Here is a 21,460-nt window from a genome sequence, read left to right on the forward strand (position 1 = left end):
GGGGGGGGAGGGGGGTATGGGGTTTTTTTGAAAAAAAGTTTGTTTCCAGTTTTTGGAGAAAAAAATAATTTGTTTTTGATTCTGAGAAAAAAAAATTGTTTGTTTCACCCTCACTTGCCACTATATGTAATGCTAAAATCGAAAGAAAAAAAATTGTTTTCGACTTGTCGCCAAAAAAAATTGTCCAGAAAAAAAACCGATAGCCCCCTCCCATTTTTGTCCAGAAAAAAAACCAAAGCCCCCCCCCCCCCCCCCCCCCCAGAAAATCAAATGGTTGCTGCCTAATCGTCAGTAGAAACTAAAAACAATCAAAATGAAATATTTTCATTGTTTTCAATTAAATGATGACGATGTATTATTTTATATACTCGAGTCAATATGACAAGATACATTAATGATATCGTTTGTTTCATAAGAAAATAGATTGATTTTATGCAAATGATTTCAGCTGTTACTGTAAAATGCGTGGTTTTCTTTGCATTCTACTGTAACTAGCTAGTCATTAGGCTACAGGACTAACCATGGAGTGGAAGTCAGCAGCGTTTTTGCTGCTTTCATGTATAAATGGCGTACATGGACTTTGGACTAACGGTAATTGTTATTCATATCTAAAAGTTCTTCGTATAATTCCTTATATTGTTGGGCTTACAAAAGTTTGGGCTTTTTAACTGGTGATGAAACAAAAATTGGAATTTCGTGAATTTAAAATTCCGAGATAATATAAAAAGAAATGTGAAAAGGTTTGTTTTAGCGGTTTTATGTGCAGTTATGAAGCTAAATTTAACAATTTGACAATACATGGCTGGAAAGGTATGGAAAGAATACTTTTTTGTAATTTAAAATTCGAAAAAGATCTATAATTGCAAACGTGGCATTTACACATAATACTTAACTCGTTTTAAGTATTTTGTTTTAAATAATTCATTTATAAATAAATGCTATTTAGTTAACATCGTAGAAAACATCAAACGAACTTACCAGCAAACCAGGACAGAAACACACAGAAGTAAAAAAACAGTTTTTTATACACTAAAATACTTCTTGATCGAAAATTTTATTCAGTAAAACTACATATCATTAACGAATATTTGTATTTTGAGCAAAGTAAATATAAAATGATGTATTTAACATACAATAGTACAAGTATTTCGGGGCCTTTGATAGATGTCTATGTGGTATAGGCTTTGCTCATTGTTGAAGGCCGAACGGTGACCCATATTTGTTAATATTTGTGTCATTTGGTCTATTGTGAAGAGTTGTCTCATTGGCAATCATAATACTTCTTCTTTTTTTATAATTAACGGGATAAAACATCTTACATTGGTTATGCAACTTGTTTGTAGTCTATTGTGTTTTTATCTACAAAATACTCTATTTCACAATATATTTTCTATATATATTTACAGATCGCAAGATTTTAATTTTGTGACGTGGCATTCAGAAAATCCGGATTCATGCAATCCATCTATATGTTAAACATTAAAGGTCCTTACAATTCCTTCTTTACCTGAAATATATGCCACTGGAAATTTAACATTGTTATTTCAATACTTTATATAAAAAGTTTGCATGTAAAAAAAGAAGAAAAACGAATTTCAAGAAAAACAAAATCGAACAAACGATTAAGTGACCCAAGAACTTTGAAGTTACTATATCTATTTATTTGAAATGTCGAACAGTTTTTTAGCGGTTCGTTTTGCGAAGTCTATACCTATCCATGTTGTGTTTTATCTGAAACAATAGTGTAACATCACAACATAGAAAGACGCACTATAAAATAATAATTGAAATCCTTTATCAGTACATCTGTCGTGTACAAGTTGCAATTTTGTACAGGTTTATAACATGTACAAAAATATTGTACATGTTATAATTTGTACAATGCTAAAATACAAGTTATAACATGTACAAAAGTACCTCGTACTCGTACATGTTATAACATGTACAAAATATTGCTTAAAAATGGTTTTAACCTGTACAAAATTTGCTGAAAAAAATAAAAAGCAGAATAAACATGCAAGATTAAAATCATTTAAATAATAAAGAACACTAATGAAAAGCAAAAGAAGAAAATTGACAAATGGCTACTACAATTTCACCCTGAAAGATGTAAATACATGAAAATATGTAAGAAATCAAATAAGGGAGCTACCATTTGATTTTTATGGGGGGGGGGGGGGGGGGGGGGGGATAGGATGAAAAATGTTGTCCTGCATTTTTTTTTACTTGTAATCTCTGTCCTGCCTTTTTATTTTTCACTATATTCGGTCCTGCCTTTTTTTTTTTTATTAGTTTATCCTGACTTTTTTTTTACCTAAATTGTCATCCTGCCTTTTTTTTTGCAAAGTGTCTCATCCTGCCTTTTTTTTACTCAAAACTCCTGTCCTGCCTATTTTTTTCAAATTTCATCCTAGCCCCCCCCCCCCCCATAAAAATCAAATGGTAGCTCCCTAACACTGACCGCTCAACAAATCACAGTCTACTTAATCATACAATAGCAAAGGTTAAAGAGCGAAAAGGTGAATAAGGTTAACTCCATGTTTGGAGTTCTCAAAGAACTTTTCAATACTTGGGTACTAAGACATTCATATATACCATTATATAAAACCATGTTAAGACCTCATTTGGACTATGCTAGTTCAGTATGGTCTCCCTCCATACAAAAAACGATATTGATAAAGAAGGAGTCCAAAGAAGGGTACCAAAACAACTACCAGGTCTCAAAGACTTATAACCTGTATAAAATCGCAATATGTACACGACATATCGACAATTACCTATTATAGCTACGTATATGGCGCACTGCAATCTCTTTTAATTTTTCTTTTTCCAAATGATTATCATTAGGGAAAACGAAGCACTTTAACGCCCTTAATTGGTACTCCACCCCTTGAAAGTTGTGTTTATACTCTTTGTGATTACATACGAATTTGAATTATGCATATTATGTATAATATAACGACTTCAGTCGTAGGTATATCCTATACTATATCTAACTAAACGACGTTTTTTTTCAAAATTTTAGTTTGCGGCGTGAATTATATTGTCCCAAATGTCACAGTTCACCATGTGCATGTAATAAATTATACTTACTATGGAAACGGAACGAATACTACTGGAGTAAAGGGAGAAATTAGCCAACCAGGTAAATACTTTAAGTTATTACTGTTTTATTAAACGAAAAAAAATATATATATGTAGAGAATGTATACACACATGAGTGAATTTAACATTTGACAAACATGCAAAAAGGACAGATAACCCGTGGTAATTAAAAAGATATAATATATGAACAAAATAGTGACGTTATGTCCCTCCCCCTTTTTAATAATATCGTTACAACAAGCCCAATAAATACCTCCAAAAAGTAATTCCGAGAAACAATCTATATACAGCAACTATAAATCCCCGACTCTTCACAAAAACAATAATAAATATATTCATTTTTTTTTCATAATCAATAAATTTAAAGAACAATCAGTACAGTAGATCTAATTAAATGACAAAGAAAGTCATTAAATCATTAATTCGTCATAAGTCTAATTTTATACTTAGTCTGAGTTGTTAATACAGACGGTCCAAGTTGTTTTATTAACAGTCCAAGTTGTTTTATTAACAGTCCAAGTTGTTTTATTAACAGTCCAAGTTTTCTTAATAATGACGGTCCGAGTGGTCTTTTATGGAGACGGTCCAAGTTGTCTCCAAACTGACTTGTCTTTAACCCAACCAGTGGGGTATTGTCCAATTTCGAAATTAACTGACATTTTATGATCTATTTTCATCATTTCTACAACAGTACCACTAGAAACGTCCATGAGAATCACTATACAAACATGTGAGAATAGCAGCAAACCAGTCCACATCGACTTACAACTTTATTGATTAACTTTCACATTTAACTTACTGTAACTATATTCTTATTTCACTTTCTATTTTATATCTAAAACGGCCTTATAACAAATTATATTGTAACAGTACTTCTGGCAAACTGCATGAACCGCCAAAGTTGTACTTCCCTGTTTGATTTCATCATGTTTATATGTAATATTGTCCTGAAGATGCCACACTTGTTGGCGAAACATGTTAACCAGAATAAGGGAGCTACCATTTGATTTTTATGGGGGCTAGAATGAAATTTGAAAAAAGGCAGGACAGGAGTTTTGAGTTAAAAAAAAAAGGCAGATGACAGTTTCTGTTAAAAAAAGTCAGGATAAAGTAAGAAAAAAAAAGGTAGGAAAGAAAAGAGTGAAAAATAAAAAAAAAAAGCAGGAGAGAGATAACATCTAAAAAATATGCAGGACAAAATTTGTCATCCTAGGCCCCCCCCCCCCCCCCCTAAAATCAAATGGTAGCTCAATAACTCTTACCATGTGGTAAATGATGGACGCTATTGTCTTTATTATCGTTTTATGTTTTATATTGTAGTTCAATCATCAATACCCCTTCAGTCTCCAGAACTACAATCTGCTGACCTATTGGATCCGCCGCCGACGTTAGACCTCAGTGAGTACAAAACTATAACCTGATATTCTAAATTGTAATTATGCTTTTCACTAAAATTATTTGGAGTCCTAGAGTAGAGCTCATCTCTTTTTTGCAGAAGTGAGGCTCAGTTGATTTTGGTAAGGTCCTATAACCAAGATAACATTACATTTATAACTCAAATAATTCTTATCTTGATCTGCTGTTGGCTCAGTTGATTTTGGTAAGATCCTATAACCAAGATAACATTACATTTGAAACTCAAATAATTTTTATTTTGATCTGCTTCTGTTGGCCTTAAGCTTTACAACAGTTTAAATAAAGTTAAGTCAGTGAATTGATCACAGTAAACAAACCAAACTACTGGAATATTGATCATGAGGTTAATGCTAGTACAAGTTAATCATTTAAAAATTAGCAAATGTTCATATACAGACAAACAACGAACCAGATTACATGACTTGGTACAGCCATAATGCTAGTGCACGTTAATCATTTAAAAATTAGCAAATGTTCATATACAGACAAACAACGAACCAGATTACATGACTTGGTACAGCCATAATGCTAGTACACGTTAATCATTTAAAAACTAGCTAATGTTCATATACAGACAAACAACGAACCAGATTACATGACTTGGTACAGCCATAATGCTAGTGCACGTTAATCATTTACAAACTAGCAAATGTTCATATACAGACAAACAACGAACCAGATTACATGACTTGGTACAGCCATAATGCTAGTGCACGTTAATCATTTACAAACTAGCAAATGTTCATATACAGACAAACAACGAACCAGATTACATGACTTGGTACAGCCATAATGCTAGTGCACGTTAATCATTTACAAACTAGCTAATGTTCATATACAGACAAACAACGAACCAGATTACATGACTTGGTACAGCCATAACGCTAGTACACGTTAATCATTTACAAACTAGCTAATGTTCATATACAGACAAACAACGAACCAGATTACATGACTTGGTACAGCCATAATGCTAGTACACGTTAATCATTTACAAACTAGCTAATGTTCACCACATTATTTATGTATGTGCCTGTCCTAAGTCAGGAGCCTGTGTTTCAGTGGTTGTCGTTTGTTTATGTGTCACACATTTATTTTCTTCAATTTTTGTACATAAATAAGGCCGTTAGTTTTCTCGTTTGAATTCTTTTACATTGTCATATCGGGGCCTTTTATAGCTGACTATGCGGTATGGGCTTTGCTAATTGTTGAAGGCCGTACGGTGACCTATAGTTGTTAATGTCTGTGTCATTTTTGTTTCTTGTGGACAGTTGTTTCATTGGCAATCATACCACATCTTCTTTTTTATATATACAGACAAACAACGGAGCAGATTACATGATTTGGTACAGCCATATGGTGTACATTTATTAAATATACAGGTATAAGCTGACAGTAAATTATAAATCATCGTTTGATATGAGATTGTGACACAATGATGACTGATATTGTGACTAATTTACCTATTATGTCTGTTTTGTTTACACATCGTTTTAAATACCCCGGTATAATGGAATTTGACGTGACTGTCTTACAAGTGAGAAGTTTAGCGCTATAAAACCAGGTTCAATCCACCATTTTCTAGCCAGTCAAGGTCGTTAAAAACTTCCATTTGTTGTATTTTCTACCTGTACCAAGTCTGACAGTAGTTGTCCATTCGTTTGATGTGTTTTATCATTTGATTTTGATAGGAACTTTCCGTTTGAATTTTCTTCATAACAAAAATGTGGTATACAACACACCATCTATATGAATCATTCTGTATTATTTAAAATTAATTTTAATCTCATTTTCCCTTTCTGGAGCTCCGTAAGTTTATAGAACGTACCGTGTTATAAAATCGTTTTTTTTTTATAGATGAAACAGGAATACGTGGAGACAAGGGAACGCAAGGTGATAAAGGAATGACCGGACAGAAGGGCACACAAGGAGACAAAGGAATGGCAGGAATACAGGGCACACAAGGAATCAAAGGATTAAAAGGAATGATGGGATACAAAGGCATAAAAGGTATGCAAGGAATGAAAGGCATCAAAGGAATGAAAGGAACAGGAGGCGACAAAGGATTTACTGGAAATAAAGGTACAACAGGAGATAAGGGTACTACAGGAGACAAAGGGATACGAGGAGACAAGGGAACACAGGGCGACAAGGGAATGAAAGGAGGTACAGGAAACAAAGGCACACAAGGTGATAAAGGAATGACAGGAAACAAAGGAACAGAAGGCGATAAAGGAGTGACAGGAAATACAGGAACACAAGGCGATAAAGGAGCGACAGGAAATAAAGGAACACAAGGCGACAAAGGAACAACAGGAAATAAAGGAACACAAGGAGACAAAGGAGCAACAGGAACACAAGGTGACAAAGGTGGAGACGGTGAGGATGGCAAAGATGGTGCGAAAGGAACCCAAGGGGATAAGGGAATGACAGGAAATAAAGGAACACAAGGTGACAAAGGAGCAAAAGGAATGAAGGGACAGACGGGATATAAAGGAATAAAAGGAGTACAGGGAATGAAAGGCGTCAAAGGAATGGCGGGAGATAAAGGATCTAAAGGTATGTTTGTGCACGGTTGGTTACTTTAGATTTAGCTTCGGTCTCCATGTCTTTACACGTGACTATTATTATGAATCGGTCGATATCGCTTTACAAGTTACAACAGTATAAAGTGTTTAACCTCGTACTTTCATAAAGGCTGAAATTTTACTACATTGTGGATGTTATTAATAAATGTCGCTTCTCTTGCCTCTGCACCTAATTTTAAATAATCACTATTAAAGTTTAAAGATTGTCTGAAGTTCCTCATTGATTATTTAAAATCCGATATGAAGGCTTGAAAAGAGACCTTTCATTTACTATCGTTGGTAGATGTTTTAAACTTTAACACAAAGAAGACAGAACAAAAGATAATCAAACAGTAGGGTTTTTCTTTTCAAGATATATGAAATAAAATGATATATAAAATGGCAGCATTTTCTCAAACATTTAGTCGGTACTTTTAAATTTGTTTTAAACAGATTAAAAACTACAATGCATACAGGTTGTAATCAGTATATGAGCGAATCCTAGAGGCGAATTTAGGGGGAGGGGTGGTTGTCCGCCCCCTTTTGAGCGGGAACTGAAGCATGACTTCAGTGGACTCCTAATTTTTAAGTCAGTTAGGCCCCTACTTTTGAAATTTGTTTGATACGCGACTTAATCCAAATCATATTTCGCTCATACCACTCCGGGAAAAAAGGGATAAAAAGTGCAGCATATACAATTTAAAAACAACCTGTATTAATAAAACAATTGTGTATTTACACAATACATAAAGATACAAAAATAATCCACATACCCATATGCTCTACACATGTCTAAAAAGGAAATATTACCTCCGCCCATGTTCTTTTAATACGTGCAAACAACATAACAAATGGTCAGCGTATTTGATACTCTGCAATCACGTGATTTAACTTTGTTAATTTTTTTATAGATTGATTGTAATGCGTTTTCATAGTGTAAACAACTCATGTACATGTAACATTAACCTTCATTTTTCAGGAACTTCTGGCGACAAAGGAACGCACGGTGATAAAGGCGAGACTGGGAATAAGGGAACACAAGGAGACAAAGGAACACATGGTGATAAGGGTATGACAGGAATGAAAGGAACACAAGGAGATAAAGGTGAAAAGGGAATGAACGGAAACCCAGGCACTCTAGGCGATAAAGGAATGACAGGCAATAAAGGTACGACCGGTGACAAGGGAACACAAGGAGACAAGGGAATGACAGGCGCAAAAGGAACACAAGGTGACAAAGGAATGACAGGTCAAACAGGAACGCAAGGAGACAAAGGAACTAAAGGAATGAAAGGCGAGACAGGTTCCAAAGGAACGAAAGGAATGCAGGGAATGAAAGGTGTAAAAGGAATGAAAGGAGCAAAAGGAACACAAGGCGATAAGGGAACAGCTGGTGATAAAGGAATGACAGGAAACAAAGGGACGACTGGGGACAAAGGCACACTAGGTGACAAAGGAATGACAGGAGGGAAAGGAACACAAGGAGACAAAGGAACCAAGGGAATGAAGGGAGAGTCAGGAGACAAAGGGACGACTGGGGACAAAGGCACACTAGGTGACAAAGGAATGACAGGATCTAAAGGGACAGATGGAGATAAAGGAATGACAGGCGAAAAAGGAACACAAGGAGACAAAGGAGCTAAAGGAATGAAGGGAGAAACGGGATACAAAGGGACGACTGGGGACAAAGGCACACTAGGTGTAAAAGGAATGAAGGGATCAAAAGGAACACAAGGAGACAAAGGTATAAAAGGAATGAAAGGCACTCAAGGAGATAAGGGAACGACGGGAGATAAAGGCACACTAGGTGACAAAGGTATGACAGGAAATAAAGGAACACAAGGAGACAAAGGAACCAAGGGAATGAAAGGAAAGACAGGATTCAAAGGAATGAAAGGAATTCAGGGAATGAAAGGTGTAAAAGGAATGAAGGGAACAAAAGGAACATATGGTGACAAAGGAACTGATGGTGATAAAGGAACAATGGGAGATAAAGGAATGACAGGTAAAAGGCTTATTACGGCGTTCTATTATTTTTTTACAGAATTTTATAAATATATTTTAACTTATCGTAACTTTAGATTGAGCAGGGTTGGCAATAAAACATGGACCAATTAAGGATTTAATATTTAATATTTTTTACATTTCAAATATCAATACAGTTTAGAATGTAAAAAGGCAGTTTTTTTATGAACGGAAGAAAAAAGTTAAATCGTTCCTTTTATTTTTTTTTTAATTTGACTATAATTATACTATGTCAGGTTATATTTTGGTCATCTTTAAGTGAAGCAAAAAATTGGACAACTAAAAAAAACACATGTTAAGGAAATTGATTACAATGATTATAATTTATCTTTATACTGGTGTTAAATGTCATAAAGAAATCTATGTTGCCAATTCTCTTATTTCAAACATTGCAAATTGTAAACAATTCATATCATATGAAAATAACTGAAAAGTAATATCTAAAAATGTAATGCTTGCGGACTCTTTTTTTTTAATTGAATGCTTTTAAACTGGATAGACTGATGATTGGGCAACATTATTTTTCTATTGATGGTCCGAGTACACAGTTATCGTCCTTTGCGAATATAGTCCTTAGTGTGGACAGTGTGTTACTTGCCATTTTTTTTTATACCCCTCCCAAAGGAGTAGGTCCGGTAAGCACCGATTTTGGCCTCAAATTTCAGTTTCATCTGACGAAAGATTTTGACCACTTTTTAAACACTTAAGTGTCTATTTCATATGATGCAATTAATTTATGTGAAAGATTTTAACTTATTTAGTCATTAAAAACGATCCGATTCTGGCTCAAATATGAGAAATCTACCAAATAGGCGAAAAAATATCACTTTTCAGATGGTTTTTGTCAAAAACGAAAGTGGCCGCATCCGTGTTCATCCTCAATCTTTATATATATGTTATGTATTATCATTAAATACAATTTCCATTTCAATATTTTGGATGAACACGAATGCGGCCACTTTCGTTTTACACGGAAACCGTCTAAAATTTGACAAAAATGCTGGAATTGTGAAGATTTCAGTAATTTAGCATGAATTAATGGTGCTAGTTCTCAATATATGTGCATTGTATTGGCAAAAAGAGCCCATATTTATGTAGCAGAACCTTTCTACTATCCAATAAATGACTAAAAGTTTACATTTTAACACTTTTGTAAAACTGCTATATTTAGGGGCCAAAAAAGGGATCTTACTGGACCTACTCCTTTATTTCTCCATGTTTTATGCCTCATATAGCAAGTAGGGGGTCGAAATGACACTGTAAACAAAATTGTGTCATAAATATTAATATAAAGTAGTGATTAGGTCCAGCTGAAAAGGTAAAAAATTAGCACTTCGGAAGCTGTCAAAAGATTTCAAGACCCCCTTAACATACAATTGTCCATATTTTGAGCTAGGGTTGATGAAGTTTTCTATAATTTTGATATAATTTGTCCCAAAAGTAGTTCAACACACTGTAAAAATGTAATTGAGAAAGCGCAGGTGGGATTTTTTAATTTTCATTTATTGTCTAAAAGAAATGCACTACGAAATAACTGTGTACTCGGACCTGTTAGCACTTCTTTCACATCCTTGCAAATAACAATGCATGACGTACGGATATTATTTAACATCATTAAACATTATTTCATAGGGGCTAAAGGGACACTAGGAGATAAAGGAATGATAGGACCAAAAGGAACACAAGGGGATAAAGGAACACAGGGGGATAAAGGAATGAAAGGACAGGATGGAACACAAGGTGACAAAGGAATCACAGGTCTAAAAGGAACCCAAGGAGACAAAGGAACCAAAGGAATGAAAGGAGAGACAGGTTACAAAGGAATGAAAGGAATGCAGGGAATGAAAGGCGTCAAAGGTATGAAAGGGTCTAAAGGAACGCAAGGAGACAAAGGTATGACAGGAGGAAAGGGAACACAAGGAGATAAGGGAACGACGGGAGATAAAGGCACACTAGGTGACAAAGGAATGACAGGAGGGAAAGGAACACAAGGAGACAAAGGAACCAAGGGAATGAAGGGAGAGTCAGGATTCAAAGGAATAAAAGGAATGCAGGGAATGAAAGGAGTCAAGGGAATGAAAGGAGAAAAAGGAACAAATGGAGACAAGGGAATGATTGGTCAACCAGGAACACAAGGTGACAAAGGAACTAAAGGAATGAAAGGCAAAACAGGTTTTAAAGGAATGAAAGGAATGCAGGGAATGAAAGGCGTCAAAGGAATGAAAGGTTCTAAAGGAACGCAAGGTGACAAAGGATTCATAGGAGAGAAGGGAACACAAGGAGACAAGGGTATGACTGGAGAGAAAGGAACAGATGGTGACAAAGGAATTACAGGAGAAAAAGGAACTCAAGGAGATAAAGGCATAACTGGACAGAAAGGAACACAGGGAGATAAAGGACTGACAGGAATGAAAGGAACACAAGGGGATAAAGGAACACAAGGGGACAAAGGAATGATAGGACAAGATGGACCACAAGGAGACAAAGGAATGACAGGTCTAAAAGGAACTCAAGGAGACAAAGGAATGACAGGTCTAAAAGGAACTCAAGGAGACAAAGGAATGAAAGGAATGCAGGGAATGAAAGGTGTTAAAGGAATGAAAGGGTTTAAAGGAACAGATGGAGATAAAGGAACTGTAGGTGATAAGGGGGCATCCGGAGAAAAAGGTGGAAAGGGAACACCTGGTTCGAAAGGAACGCAAGGGGATAAAGGAACACAAGGAGATAAAGGTTTGTACAGATATCTAATTTACATTGATTATACCATATCCTTTAACGTTTATTTACCAATAATTTTGATTTTTGAATTCTTTAAAATTATTTTAATACAACCACCCACGTTAATACACGGCTTGAAACAGGAGTAATGGCTCGGTGAGGATTGAATTACACCTGGTTCTTAGGCTCGTAAAGCTAATACTTTAAGACACTTATGTATCTTACAATACTCAAGTCAACTTCGGAATTCTTCATCAAATCATTAAAATAATAAATTGTTTGTTGAAAAGTTCATCATAAAATTACAGGTCGACATCGCTTTATGTACACTTAGTCTTGACACACATTTACACTGTGAAATTGAACGTGTTGTATGAGTTTTTTCGGAATTTTAATAAATGGGTAAAGGTGCAGACAAGGCAAAAATTCAAAACCGAAAAGACAAAGATTGTCAATATATAAAAAAGAAAAGGGAAAAATTGCCAATTTATATATATATAAAAAAGAGAAAAATGTTCATACAAATTGAAGAATACACAAATGAAAGAACAAATTGAAGAACAAAGAAATGGATTACCATATAATTTTGGCAACTTCGAGAAGAAAAATGATGAAAGCATATAAACATCGACACAATATATATATAAGTTTAGTTTTCCATTATAGAAATGATGTTAATCTTTCAAGAATGAGCGATGGAAGGATCATATAACCGCTGTTCTTTTATCAGATTGTAAACTTCCAATCTTATTTATTAATGCGTCAAAATTAACAAACCAAAAAAAACGTAACCATGTCAAGAAATTGCCTCCGTTGAAATTCTGCAAATATCCCATAGAGCAAATTACATGGATGATTAATATTGACCATTTGGTATATGGTCATGTTCTTAGCGAGACGTACATAAAGGTCATAAATTAATTTGTTGATTGAAATTAAATCTGAATTTACTAAGGGAGCTACCATTTGATTTTTAGGGGGGGGGGGGGGGCTAGGATGAAATTTGAAAAAAAAATAGGCAGGACAGCAGTTTTGAGTAAAAAAAAAAGGCAGGATGAGACACTTGCAAAAAAAAAGTCAGGACGACAATTTAGGTAAAAAAAAGTCAGGATAAACTAAAAAAAAAAGGCAGGACCGAATAGAGTGAAAAATAAAAAGGCAGGACAGAGATTACAACTAAAAAAAAATGCAGGACAAAATTTTTCATCCTAGCCCCCCCCATAAAAAATAAAATGGTAGCTCCCTAATGGGTGCCGTAGGAGGTCCAACGGAATTTTTAGCGATGATTTATTGGCATGTATGTAGTCATATCAATCGCTCCTTTGAAATTGAGCCATTGTTTGGATGATTTGTGTTCCATATAATTCCGGAACATACTCCTGAAACATTATCATAACAATGGCTAAAATGTTAGGACTTGCAATCAATATGTAAAATGTTATGAATGGACACATACTAAAAACACTCTAAATGAAAGCATAAGAATATGCAGCTCAGAAGACTTTGGATAATTGTAGATCCCCTTTGGTTACAGAACTTTTTTAATGTTTAGTTCTTGTGAGTCAGTGGATCTTAAGTGTTCGAGTTTTGATGTTTCCGTATGAAGGTTAACCAAAAAAGCGTTTCGGACATTCGAAATCAATAAGTGATATTTGGATCTTCAATACATTGCAACTATTCAATTTTTGGAATAGCAATTGAGATGCCATTGTAATATTTTGTATACAATACAATATGAATTTAACGATTATAAAATAACTTATATATCTCCACATCTGTTTTATATAAATAACGGTTTAAACACGACACCACTGCTATGGATCTTTAATTTCTTTTTAAATCATTCATTATAATAGGCGACAAGGGAACAGTAGGTGACAAGGGAACGACAGGCGAAAAAGGAACATTAGGAGACAAAGGGACGACAGGAGATAAAGGAACACAAGGAGATAAAGGAATCACAGGTCAAAAAGGAACTCAAGGAGACAAAGGAACTAAAGGAATGAAAGGCGAGACAGGTTACAAAGGAATGAAAGGAATGCAAGGAATGAAAGGTGTAAAAGGGATGAAAGGATCTAAAGGAACACAAGGCGATAAAGGAACAGATGGTGATAAAGGCATGACAGGATCCAAAGGGACGACTGGAGATAAAGGAACAGACGGCGACAAAGGAACTGATGGTGATAAAGGAATGACAGGACAAAAAGGAACACAAGGTGACAAAGGAACGACAGGAGACAAAGGCGCAACAGGTATGTAGTACGAGACTTTTTCTAATTGCAGGTAAAGTAAGCCAGCTCCAACCAACCTGATGTTCCTGTGGGATTTTATTTCTTGGGACAAACATTTTTAGGATTTAATAAAAAAAAAACACTATTTATTTTCAATATCATCCATTAACAAGAAGTAAGTTTCCACTTATCTTTAATGGAAACAATTTCTGTTTTCTCTTTGGCTTCTAAAACACGTTTTACTTTCATGGAATTTATAACAAACAAGTAATTTTATGAAATACCCATCCTCACAAAAGATGAAATCATAACTACAAAAAATGATTAAAACCATGTTTATAACCATATAGATACCACTGAATTATAAAATTGAGAATGGAAATGGGGAAAGTGTCAAAAAGACAACAACCCGACCATACAGCAGACAACAGCCGAAGACCACCAATGGGTGTATATTCCTTATGTTACAAAAAACCTTCTTTTTTAACACCAAAACGATGTCAGCCGCTGAAAAATAGATACAATAGAAAAACAAAGGATATAGACTAGGGTATATATCAATGATACAAAATCCAATACTTGCATAGCAAAATAAAAAACAAAACACAAAATACACACACACAAAGTAAAGGAAAAGCCCTTATTTTTATTGCATTTCTTCATCTCAAATCACAGTGAGGCCTTCGACACGAGGCATTAAAACATAACAACTTAGTAATTAAAATATCAGACGAAAAGCGAGGGACTGGTGTTCCTGGTAAATTATATTAATGCAAAAATGTAAAAATAAATTCTAAAATTGAGGGCATATATATCATGTTTCTCCGATATGAAATGCCTGGTTTGGTCACTTTGGTATTTTAAAATTTCCGTTAACCATTGCAGTAAGAGGTGTAACACTTTTTATTTCTTTTAAATGTCCATACGTCTGTCATTTACTTTTAGGAAACAAAGGAACACAAGGTGATAAGGGGACGAAAGGCATGAAAGGCGAGACGGGAAATAAAGGCATGAAAGGAATGCAGGGAATGAAAGGGGTAAAAGGAATGAAGGGATCAAAGGGAACAGAGGGTGACAAAGGAACAGATGGAGACAAAGGAATGAAGGGAATGAAAGGCACTATTGGCGATAAAGGTGAAACCGGATCAAAAGGACCTGTAGGACCAAAGGGAACTATAGGCGACAAAGGAATGACCGGCATGAAAGGAACACAAGGAGACAAAGGAGCAAAGGGAATGAAGGGAGAGACGGGATACAAAGGTATGAAAGGAATGCAGGGAATGAAGGGAGTCAAAGGAATGAAAGGAGAGAAAGGAACAGACGGTGATAAAGGAACTGATGGAGACAAAGGAACGCAAGGAGATAAAGGTGAAACTGGTCAGAAAGGAACATTTGGGGACAAAGGTGTCAAAGGAACACAAGGTGACAAAGGAGCAGATGGCACACCAGGAACACAAGGAGACAAAGGAATGACAGGGGAGAAAGGTACACAAGGAGATAAAGGAACTAAAGGAATGAAAGGAGAGACAGGAAATAAAGGTATGAAAGGAATGCAAGGTATGAAAGGTGTTAAAGGAATGAAAGGAAGTAAAGGAACACAAGGCGACAAAGGAATGACGGGAGAACAGGGAACAATTGGGGACAAAGGTCAAGGTGGCACTCAAGGCGACAAGGGAATGACAGGAGAGAAAGGAACACAAGGAGATAAAGGAACTAAAGGAATGAAAGGAGAAACGGGATATAAAGGGATGAAAGGAATGCAAGGAATGAAAGGTGTTAAAGGAATGAAAGGAAGTAAAGGCACATTTGGGGACAAAGGTGAGAAAGGAGAAGAAGGACCACCAGGTTCCAAAGGTACTCAAGGTGACAAAGGAATAGATGGAGAAAAGGGAACACAAGGAGATAAAGGAATGCCAGGAATGAAGGGAACTCTTGGAGACAATGGAATGAAAGGGATGAAGGGAACCCAAGGAGACAAAGGTATGAAAGGAGAAACAGGCAACAAAGGCATGAAAGGTGTGCAAGGAATGAAGGGTATCAAAGGAATGAAAGGAACACAAGGTGATAAGGGAATGACAGGAAATAAAGGAACACAAGGCGACAAGGGAACGAAAGGAATGAAAGGAGAGACAGGCTACAAAGGAATGAAAGGAATGCAGGGAATGAAAGGTGTTAAAGGAATGAAGGGATCAAAAGGAACAGATGGTGACAAAGGAATGTCAGGAACGAAAGGTACACAAGGAGATAAAGGAATGACTGGAGAGAAAGGAACACAAGGTGATAAAGGACTCACAGGAGAGAAAGGAACAGACGGAGATAAAGGGATGACAGGAATGAAGGGAACTCAAGGAGACAAAGGAACACAAGGCGATAAGGGAACAGCTGGTGATAAAGGAATGACAGGAAACAAAGGGACGACTGGGGACAAAGGCACACTAGGTGACAAAGGAATGACAGGAGGGAAAGGAACACAAGGAGACAAAGGAACCAAGGGAATGAAGGGAGAGACAGGCTACAAAGGAATGAAAGGAATGCAGGGAATGAAAGGTGTTACAGGAATGAAAGGAGCAAAAGGAACACCAGGGGACAAAGGAACACAAGGAGACAAAGGAACACAGGGAGATAAAGGAATGACCGGAAGTAAAGGCACCACCGGAGATAAAGGAGAACCTGGTAAGTAAATACAGTTATACGCTCATAAAGTTGTTCACTATGGTTATGCGCATCAGCACTTTCTGTTTGATTTTTGCCTGTAAATATATGTGATTTGATAAATGTTACAAAACTCATTCTGACCGTCTCGGTCTGTTGTCCACTTAGCAATTGTGCAATACAAAATGTGTGGTGATTGAAATAAAAAGTTATGATGTGGTAACTGATTAATCATCTCAATTTGTTAGCGCATGTGGCGTACAGGGTCAAGTAAGCTTTTATTACAACTAGACGCCCGTCGTCTGTCTTGCGATAACTTTACAAACTTGTTCTCATCTGATACAATCCAATATGTAGACAAATTCAACATGACAGACTAAACATAGAAAATGCGGGAAAATGCAAGTTTGAGTCTTTTATTATGAAAACTGCTATAAATAGAGAAAATTGGAAAGATAAATATTAATTGGTAGATGTGTCCATGATGCTGAGATCTGTCCTTTTTTTTTTTATCAAAACAATTATTGCTCTTAAATGAACAAGTTTACGATTTATATGTTATTTTGACTTCAACAATTTTTAGATAAAACAGAAAATTTTAAAATATCAGAAATGATCAGCCCTAGAGACGATCAAAGTTGAAATTTTCTGACGACTCCTTATTTGAGTTATTGCCCTTTGATAACAATTGTTACCAATCATTTGCGTTTTTTTTTTTTTGCATCCTAATATAATTTTAGATCAATTTTAAAGCTTGAATCAGCAAACATTTATTCATTAATACACAAATAAGTTTAATGGCCGAAAATGTCAGTCGAATGCTGTTCAGAGTTATCTCTCTTTGCCCATTTGAAATTGAGAATGGACATTAAGAATAACAACCCAACCAAAGAGCGTCAAAATTCAAAAGTCACTAATGGGTTTTAAATGCAGCGAGAAACTTCCGAACCCGGAAGCGTCCTTCAGCTGGCCCCTAAATATTTTTTTTACTAGTTCAGTGATAATGAACGTAATATAAAACTTAGTATTTTGCCTTCTATCTTTAAATAGCAAAAAATGATCAGCAAGTTCATATCTGATATGAAGTCAACATGGATGAAATGTTTAGTCGACACTGTATAAGAATTCTTGCTCTTCAATGATAATGTTTACCACTAAGCAGTAACATTTACCACGTTTCTCTAGAGTATTTAGATAAATATAAAAGATATAGAAACTCTTTAAAAGTAAAAATTATCAGCAAAGTAAGATTTTGTATATATTTCAAATTTAGCCAATATCCATGGTAGACTCTTGATGGGAGTTATTGCCCTTAAATGGTGATTTTTTTTTAACCTTTTTTGGTGTTTGGGCTAAAATTTTAGAGAAAATTTTTAAATAGAAAAAAATGTCATGAATTCTATTCTTATCCACAACGTTTGAGAGCGTCTATTGTTGAAGAGGCATATTGACATAGGTGAGTGACACAGGCTATTCATAGCCGCAAGTCTCTCATTGGTATACGACATCAAACATGTTTATAGTTGACTATAGCATATGGACTTTGCTCATTGTTGAAGGCCACACGGTGACATATAGCCCTTAATTTCTGTAATATTTGGTCTCTTGTGGAAAGTTTCTCATTGTCAATCATACCACATCTTCTTTTTTATATGTTACATGTAGCAAAAGAGTGTGTATGTAAATATTCATTATCACTGTGTTCTATGTAAGTATTTCAAAGTTTATTACAGGAACGAAACATTTCATGATAGCACTATACAGATAAATCTAATTAAAAAAACAACAACACAAAAACAAAACTCGAACAACTGACAAAAAATAGAAAGGATCGGGATCAGATGTGTTTGCAGGGTTGGCATCTTCTACGACAAAATCTTTAAGCGCCATTAAAAACAAGACTTAAGTCAAAATTACCCATCGGGATTAAAACCCAATCCGCCGTTTCAGAAGCTAAAAGACTATAATAGTTAACTTCATTGTTCGTACCCTAAAATGAAAACAAAGTCATATGTCATTGGTTGAGTTTCAATTGTTTGCGACGTTGTTAGCAAATCACGGCGTTTTGGTTTAAGCATGTGAAAATATTACCCAGACGGCGTTAGATTCTGAAACGGCAAATTGACACATTAACATACAAAACAACTCCTTGTATTTGTCGACTAGGAAACAAAATTTCAGATAAAATGAAATAAAACAGAACAAAATCATCCTTGTATATTTGTAAAAATTTGTTGAATTAAATAATCGTCGGTCAATGATTCTGATTTAGGTGCTACTTAAAACCTGTAGACATCACGTATATGTATTTCAACTTATACATGTATCTCGTAAATGTAATTTTTGTCTTGTAATACATGTCACATCAATACGTCTTTACTTATAAAGGAAATGATGGCGGTAATGGTACAGTCGGTGATAAAGGAACACAAGGAGATAAAGGAATGACAGGACAGAAGGGAACAGAAGGTGACAAAGGAATGACGGGAGAAAAGGGTACTATCGGAGATAAAGGTGAAAAGGGAACACAAGGAGATAAAGGAATGACAGGACAAAAGGGAACACACGGCGATAAGGGAACAAAAGGAATGAAAGGCGAAACAGGTTACAAAGGAATGAAAGGAATGCAGGGAATGAAAGGTGTTAAAGGAATGAAAGGTGCAAAAGGAACAGACGGTGACAAAGGAATTACTGGAGAAAAGGGAACTGATGGAGATAAAGGAATGACAGGACAGAAGGGAACGCAAGGAGATAAAGGTGTTACAGGTGAAAAGGGAACACTAGGCGATAAAGGAACGAAAGGAATGAAAGGCGAGACAGGCTTCAAAGGAATGAAAGGAATGCAAGGAATGAAAGGCGTCAACGGAATGAAGGGATCAAAAGGAACAGATGGAGATAAAGGAATGACAGGACAGAAGGGAACACAAGGAGATAAAGGTGAAACAGGTGAAAAAGGAACACTAGGCGATAAAGGAACGAAAGGAATGAAAGGCGAGACAGGCTACAAAGGAATGAAAGGAATGCAGGGAATGAAGGGAGTGAAAGGAATGAAGGGATCAAAAGGAACAGAGGGAGATAAAGGAATGACTGGTAATAAAGGCACAGTTGGCGACAAAGGAGCAATAGGAGAAGATGGAACAAAAGGTCCAACGGGAACGCAAGGTGACAAAGGAATGAAAGGCGCAAAGGGAACCCAAGGAGATAAGGGGACGAAAGGAATGAAAGGCGAGACAGGTTACAAAGGAATGAAAGGAATGCAGGGAATGAAAGGTGTAAAAGGAACGAAAGGTGCAAAAGGAACAGAAGGCGACAAAGGAACAGATGGAGACAAAGGAACGCAAGGAGATAAAGGAATGACAGGAGAGAAAGGAACACAAGGGGACAAAGGAATGACAGGCATGAAAGGAACTCAAGGAGATAAAGGAATGAAAGGAGAAACAGGCTACAAAGGCATGAAAGGTATGCAAGGAATGAAGGGTGTCAAAGGAATGAAAGGAACATACGGTGACAAGGGAACGACGGGCGACAAAGGAACACTAGGAGACAAAGGAACACAAGGAGACAAAGGAACTCAAGGAGATAAAGGAATGAAAGGTGAAACTGGCTTCAAAGGCATGAAAGGTATGCAAGGAATGAAGGGTGTCAAAGGATTGAAAGGAACACATGGTGACAAGGGAACGACAGGCGACAAAGGAACACTAGGAGACAAAGGAACACAAGGAGACAAAGGAACTCGAGGAGATAAAGGAATGACAGGAAAGAAGGGAACCGATGGAGATAAAGGACAACCAGGTGAGTTTTGAATTTAGATTCTGTAGATTTAGAAACTATTTTGTGCATTTATTATGGCATTTTTTTTCGTTTTAGACTGAAATGCGATTTATCAAATTTTATTACATTCTGAAGCGGCACAGAAGCCAGAAAAGGCCCGGTGTTAGTGTTTGAGGCCGGAGGAATACCAATGACGTCACCTAGTGTAGGGTCCAACGAAGATAACATCTTTTCGCGGAATTTTCTTTAATGAAAATTTTACACTGAAATAATGATTGCAATTTAATTATGAACTTATTTTGCATTAGAGTAGAGATAACTGTATTGTATTTGAAGCTTTGCGGACGTCCATCGGTTGTTTTACTGTCGCAAATTTAGTTTACCTGGCGACGCTGAGTGGAGACAGGTAAACGGGTATTTGCGACAGTAAAACTACCGATGGACGTCCGCAAAGCTTCAAATACAATACAGTTATCTCTTAAATAATTTAAGTGGATAGACTGTTTAGAAAACAATATAATTTTAAGAGTTAGCTCCGAGACAAATGGTCTACCCACTTAAGTGGACTTATTGTAGAGAGTTCAACTTGTCTCATTGGCAATCATACCACATCTTCTTTTTTATATTAAATGTTTGATGAATTATAGGACGTAATAGTATATCGAGAGAAAAAACGACAGTTCAACTTCTATCAAAGAACTGCATGTTTTGTTTAAGGCCGTCAATTCTGTTTCAGTGAAAAATTCTTCCAAAATAAGTGTTCCTACTGTGTCTTCAAATATTCTTACTTCAGTTAAACTTATCAACTCTATAAACTCTGTGTTTTCGTAAACATTTCCTGTTACAGTTTCGATTTAAATTGTCCGCAGTTGGTTGCCCTTTTAGCTTATATTGTGCCTTGTGTTTTTTGTAAAACATGGCAGTTTGGAAGAACATAAAGATGCCACCAAGGAAAAAACAAACTTATGACTGAAA

The 21,460-nt window shown here is 35.8% G+C and overlaps 1 protein-coding gene across 3 annotated transcripts in view; it reads left to right on the plus strand.

The window, feature by feature from the left end:
• The first annotated feature begins 456 nt into the window (after window positions 1–456).
• LOC139495816 (uncharacterized) overlaps window positions 457–21,460 on the plus strand; it is a 60,000-nt gene continuing 38,996 nt past the window's right edge. For 2 of the 3 annotated variants that reach the window (XM_071284195.1, XM_071284196.1), the window contains exons 1-9: window positions 457–591; window positions 3,026–3,145; window positions 4,426–4,503; window positions 6,379–7,080; window positions 8,068–9,093; window positions 10,746–11,843; window positions 13,688–14,083; window positions 15,008–16,735; window positions 19,103–20,506. In XM_071284195.1, the coding sequence (XP_071140296.1) occupies window positions 522–591; window positions 3,026–3,145; window positions 4,426–4,503; window positions 6,379–7,080; window positions 8,068–9,093; window positions 10,746–11,843; window positions 13,688–14,083; window positions 15,008–16,735; window positions 19,103–20,506 (6,622 nt within the window). In that variant the 5' untranslated portion in view covers window positions 457–521. The remainder of the gene's footprint in view (window positions 592–3,025; window positions 3,146–4,425; window positions 4,504–6,378; window positions 7,081–8,067; window positions 9,094–10,745; window positions 11,844–13,687; window positions 14,084–15,007; window positions 16,736–19,102; window positions 20,507–21,460) is intronic. The other variant, XM_071284197.1, reaches the window with a different exon arrangement.

The sequence above is a fragment of the Mytilus edulis genome, chromosome 11, assembly GCF_963676685.1.
Source record: "Mytilus edulis chromosome 11, xbMytEdul2.2, whole genome shotgun sequence".
Lineage (NCBI taxonomy): Eukaryota > Metazoa > Mollusca > Bivalvia > Mytilida > Mytilidae > Mytilus > Mytilus edulis.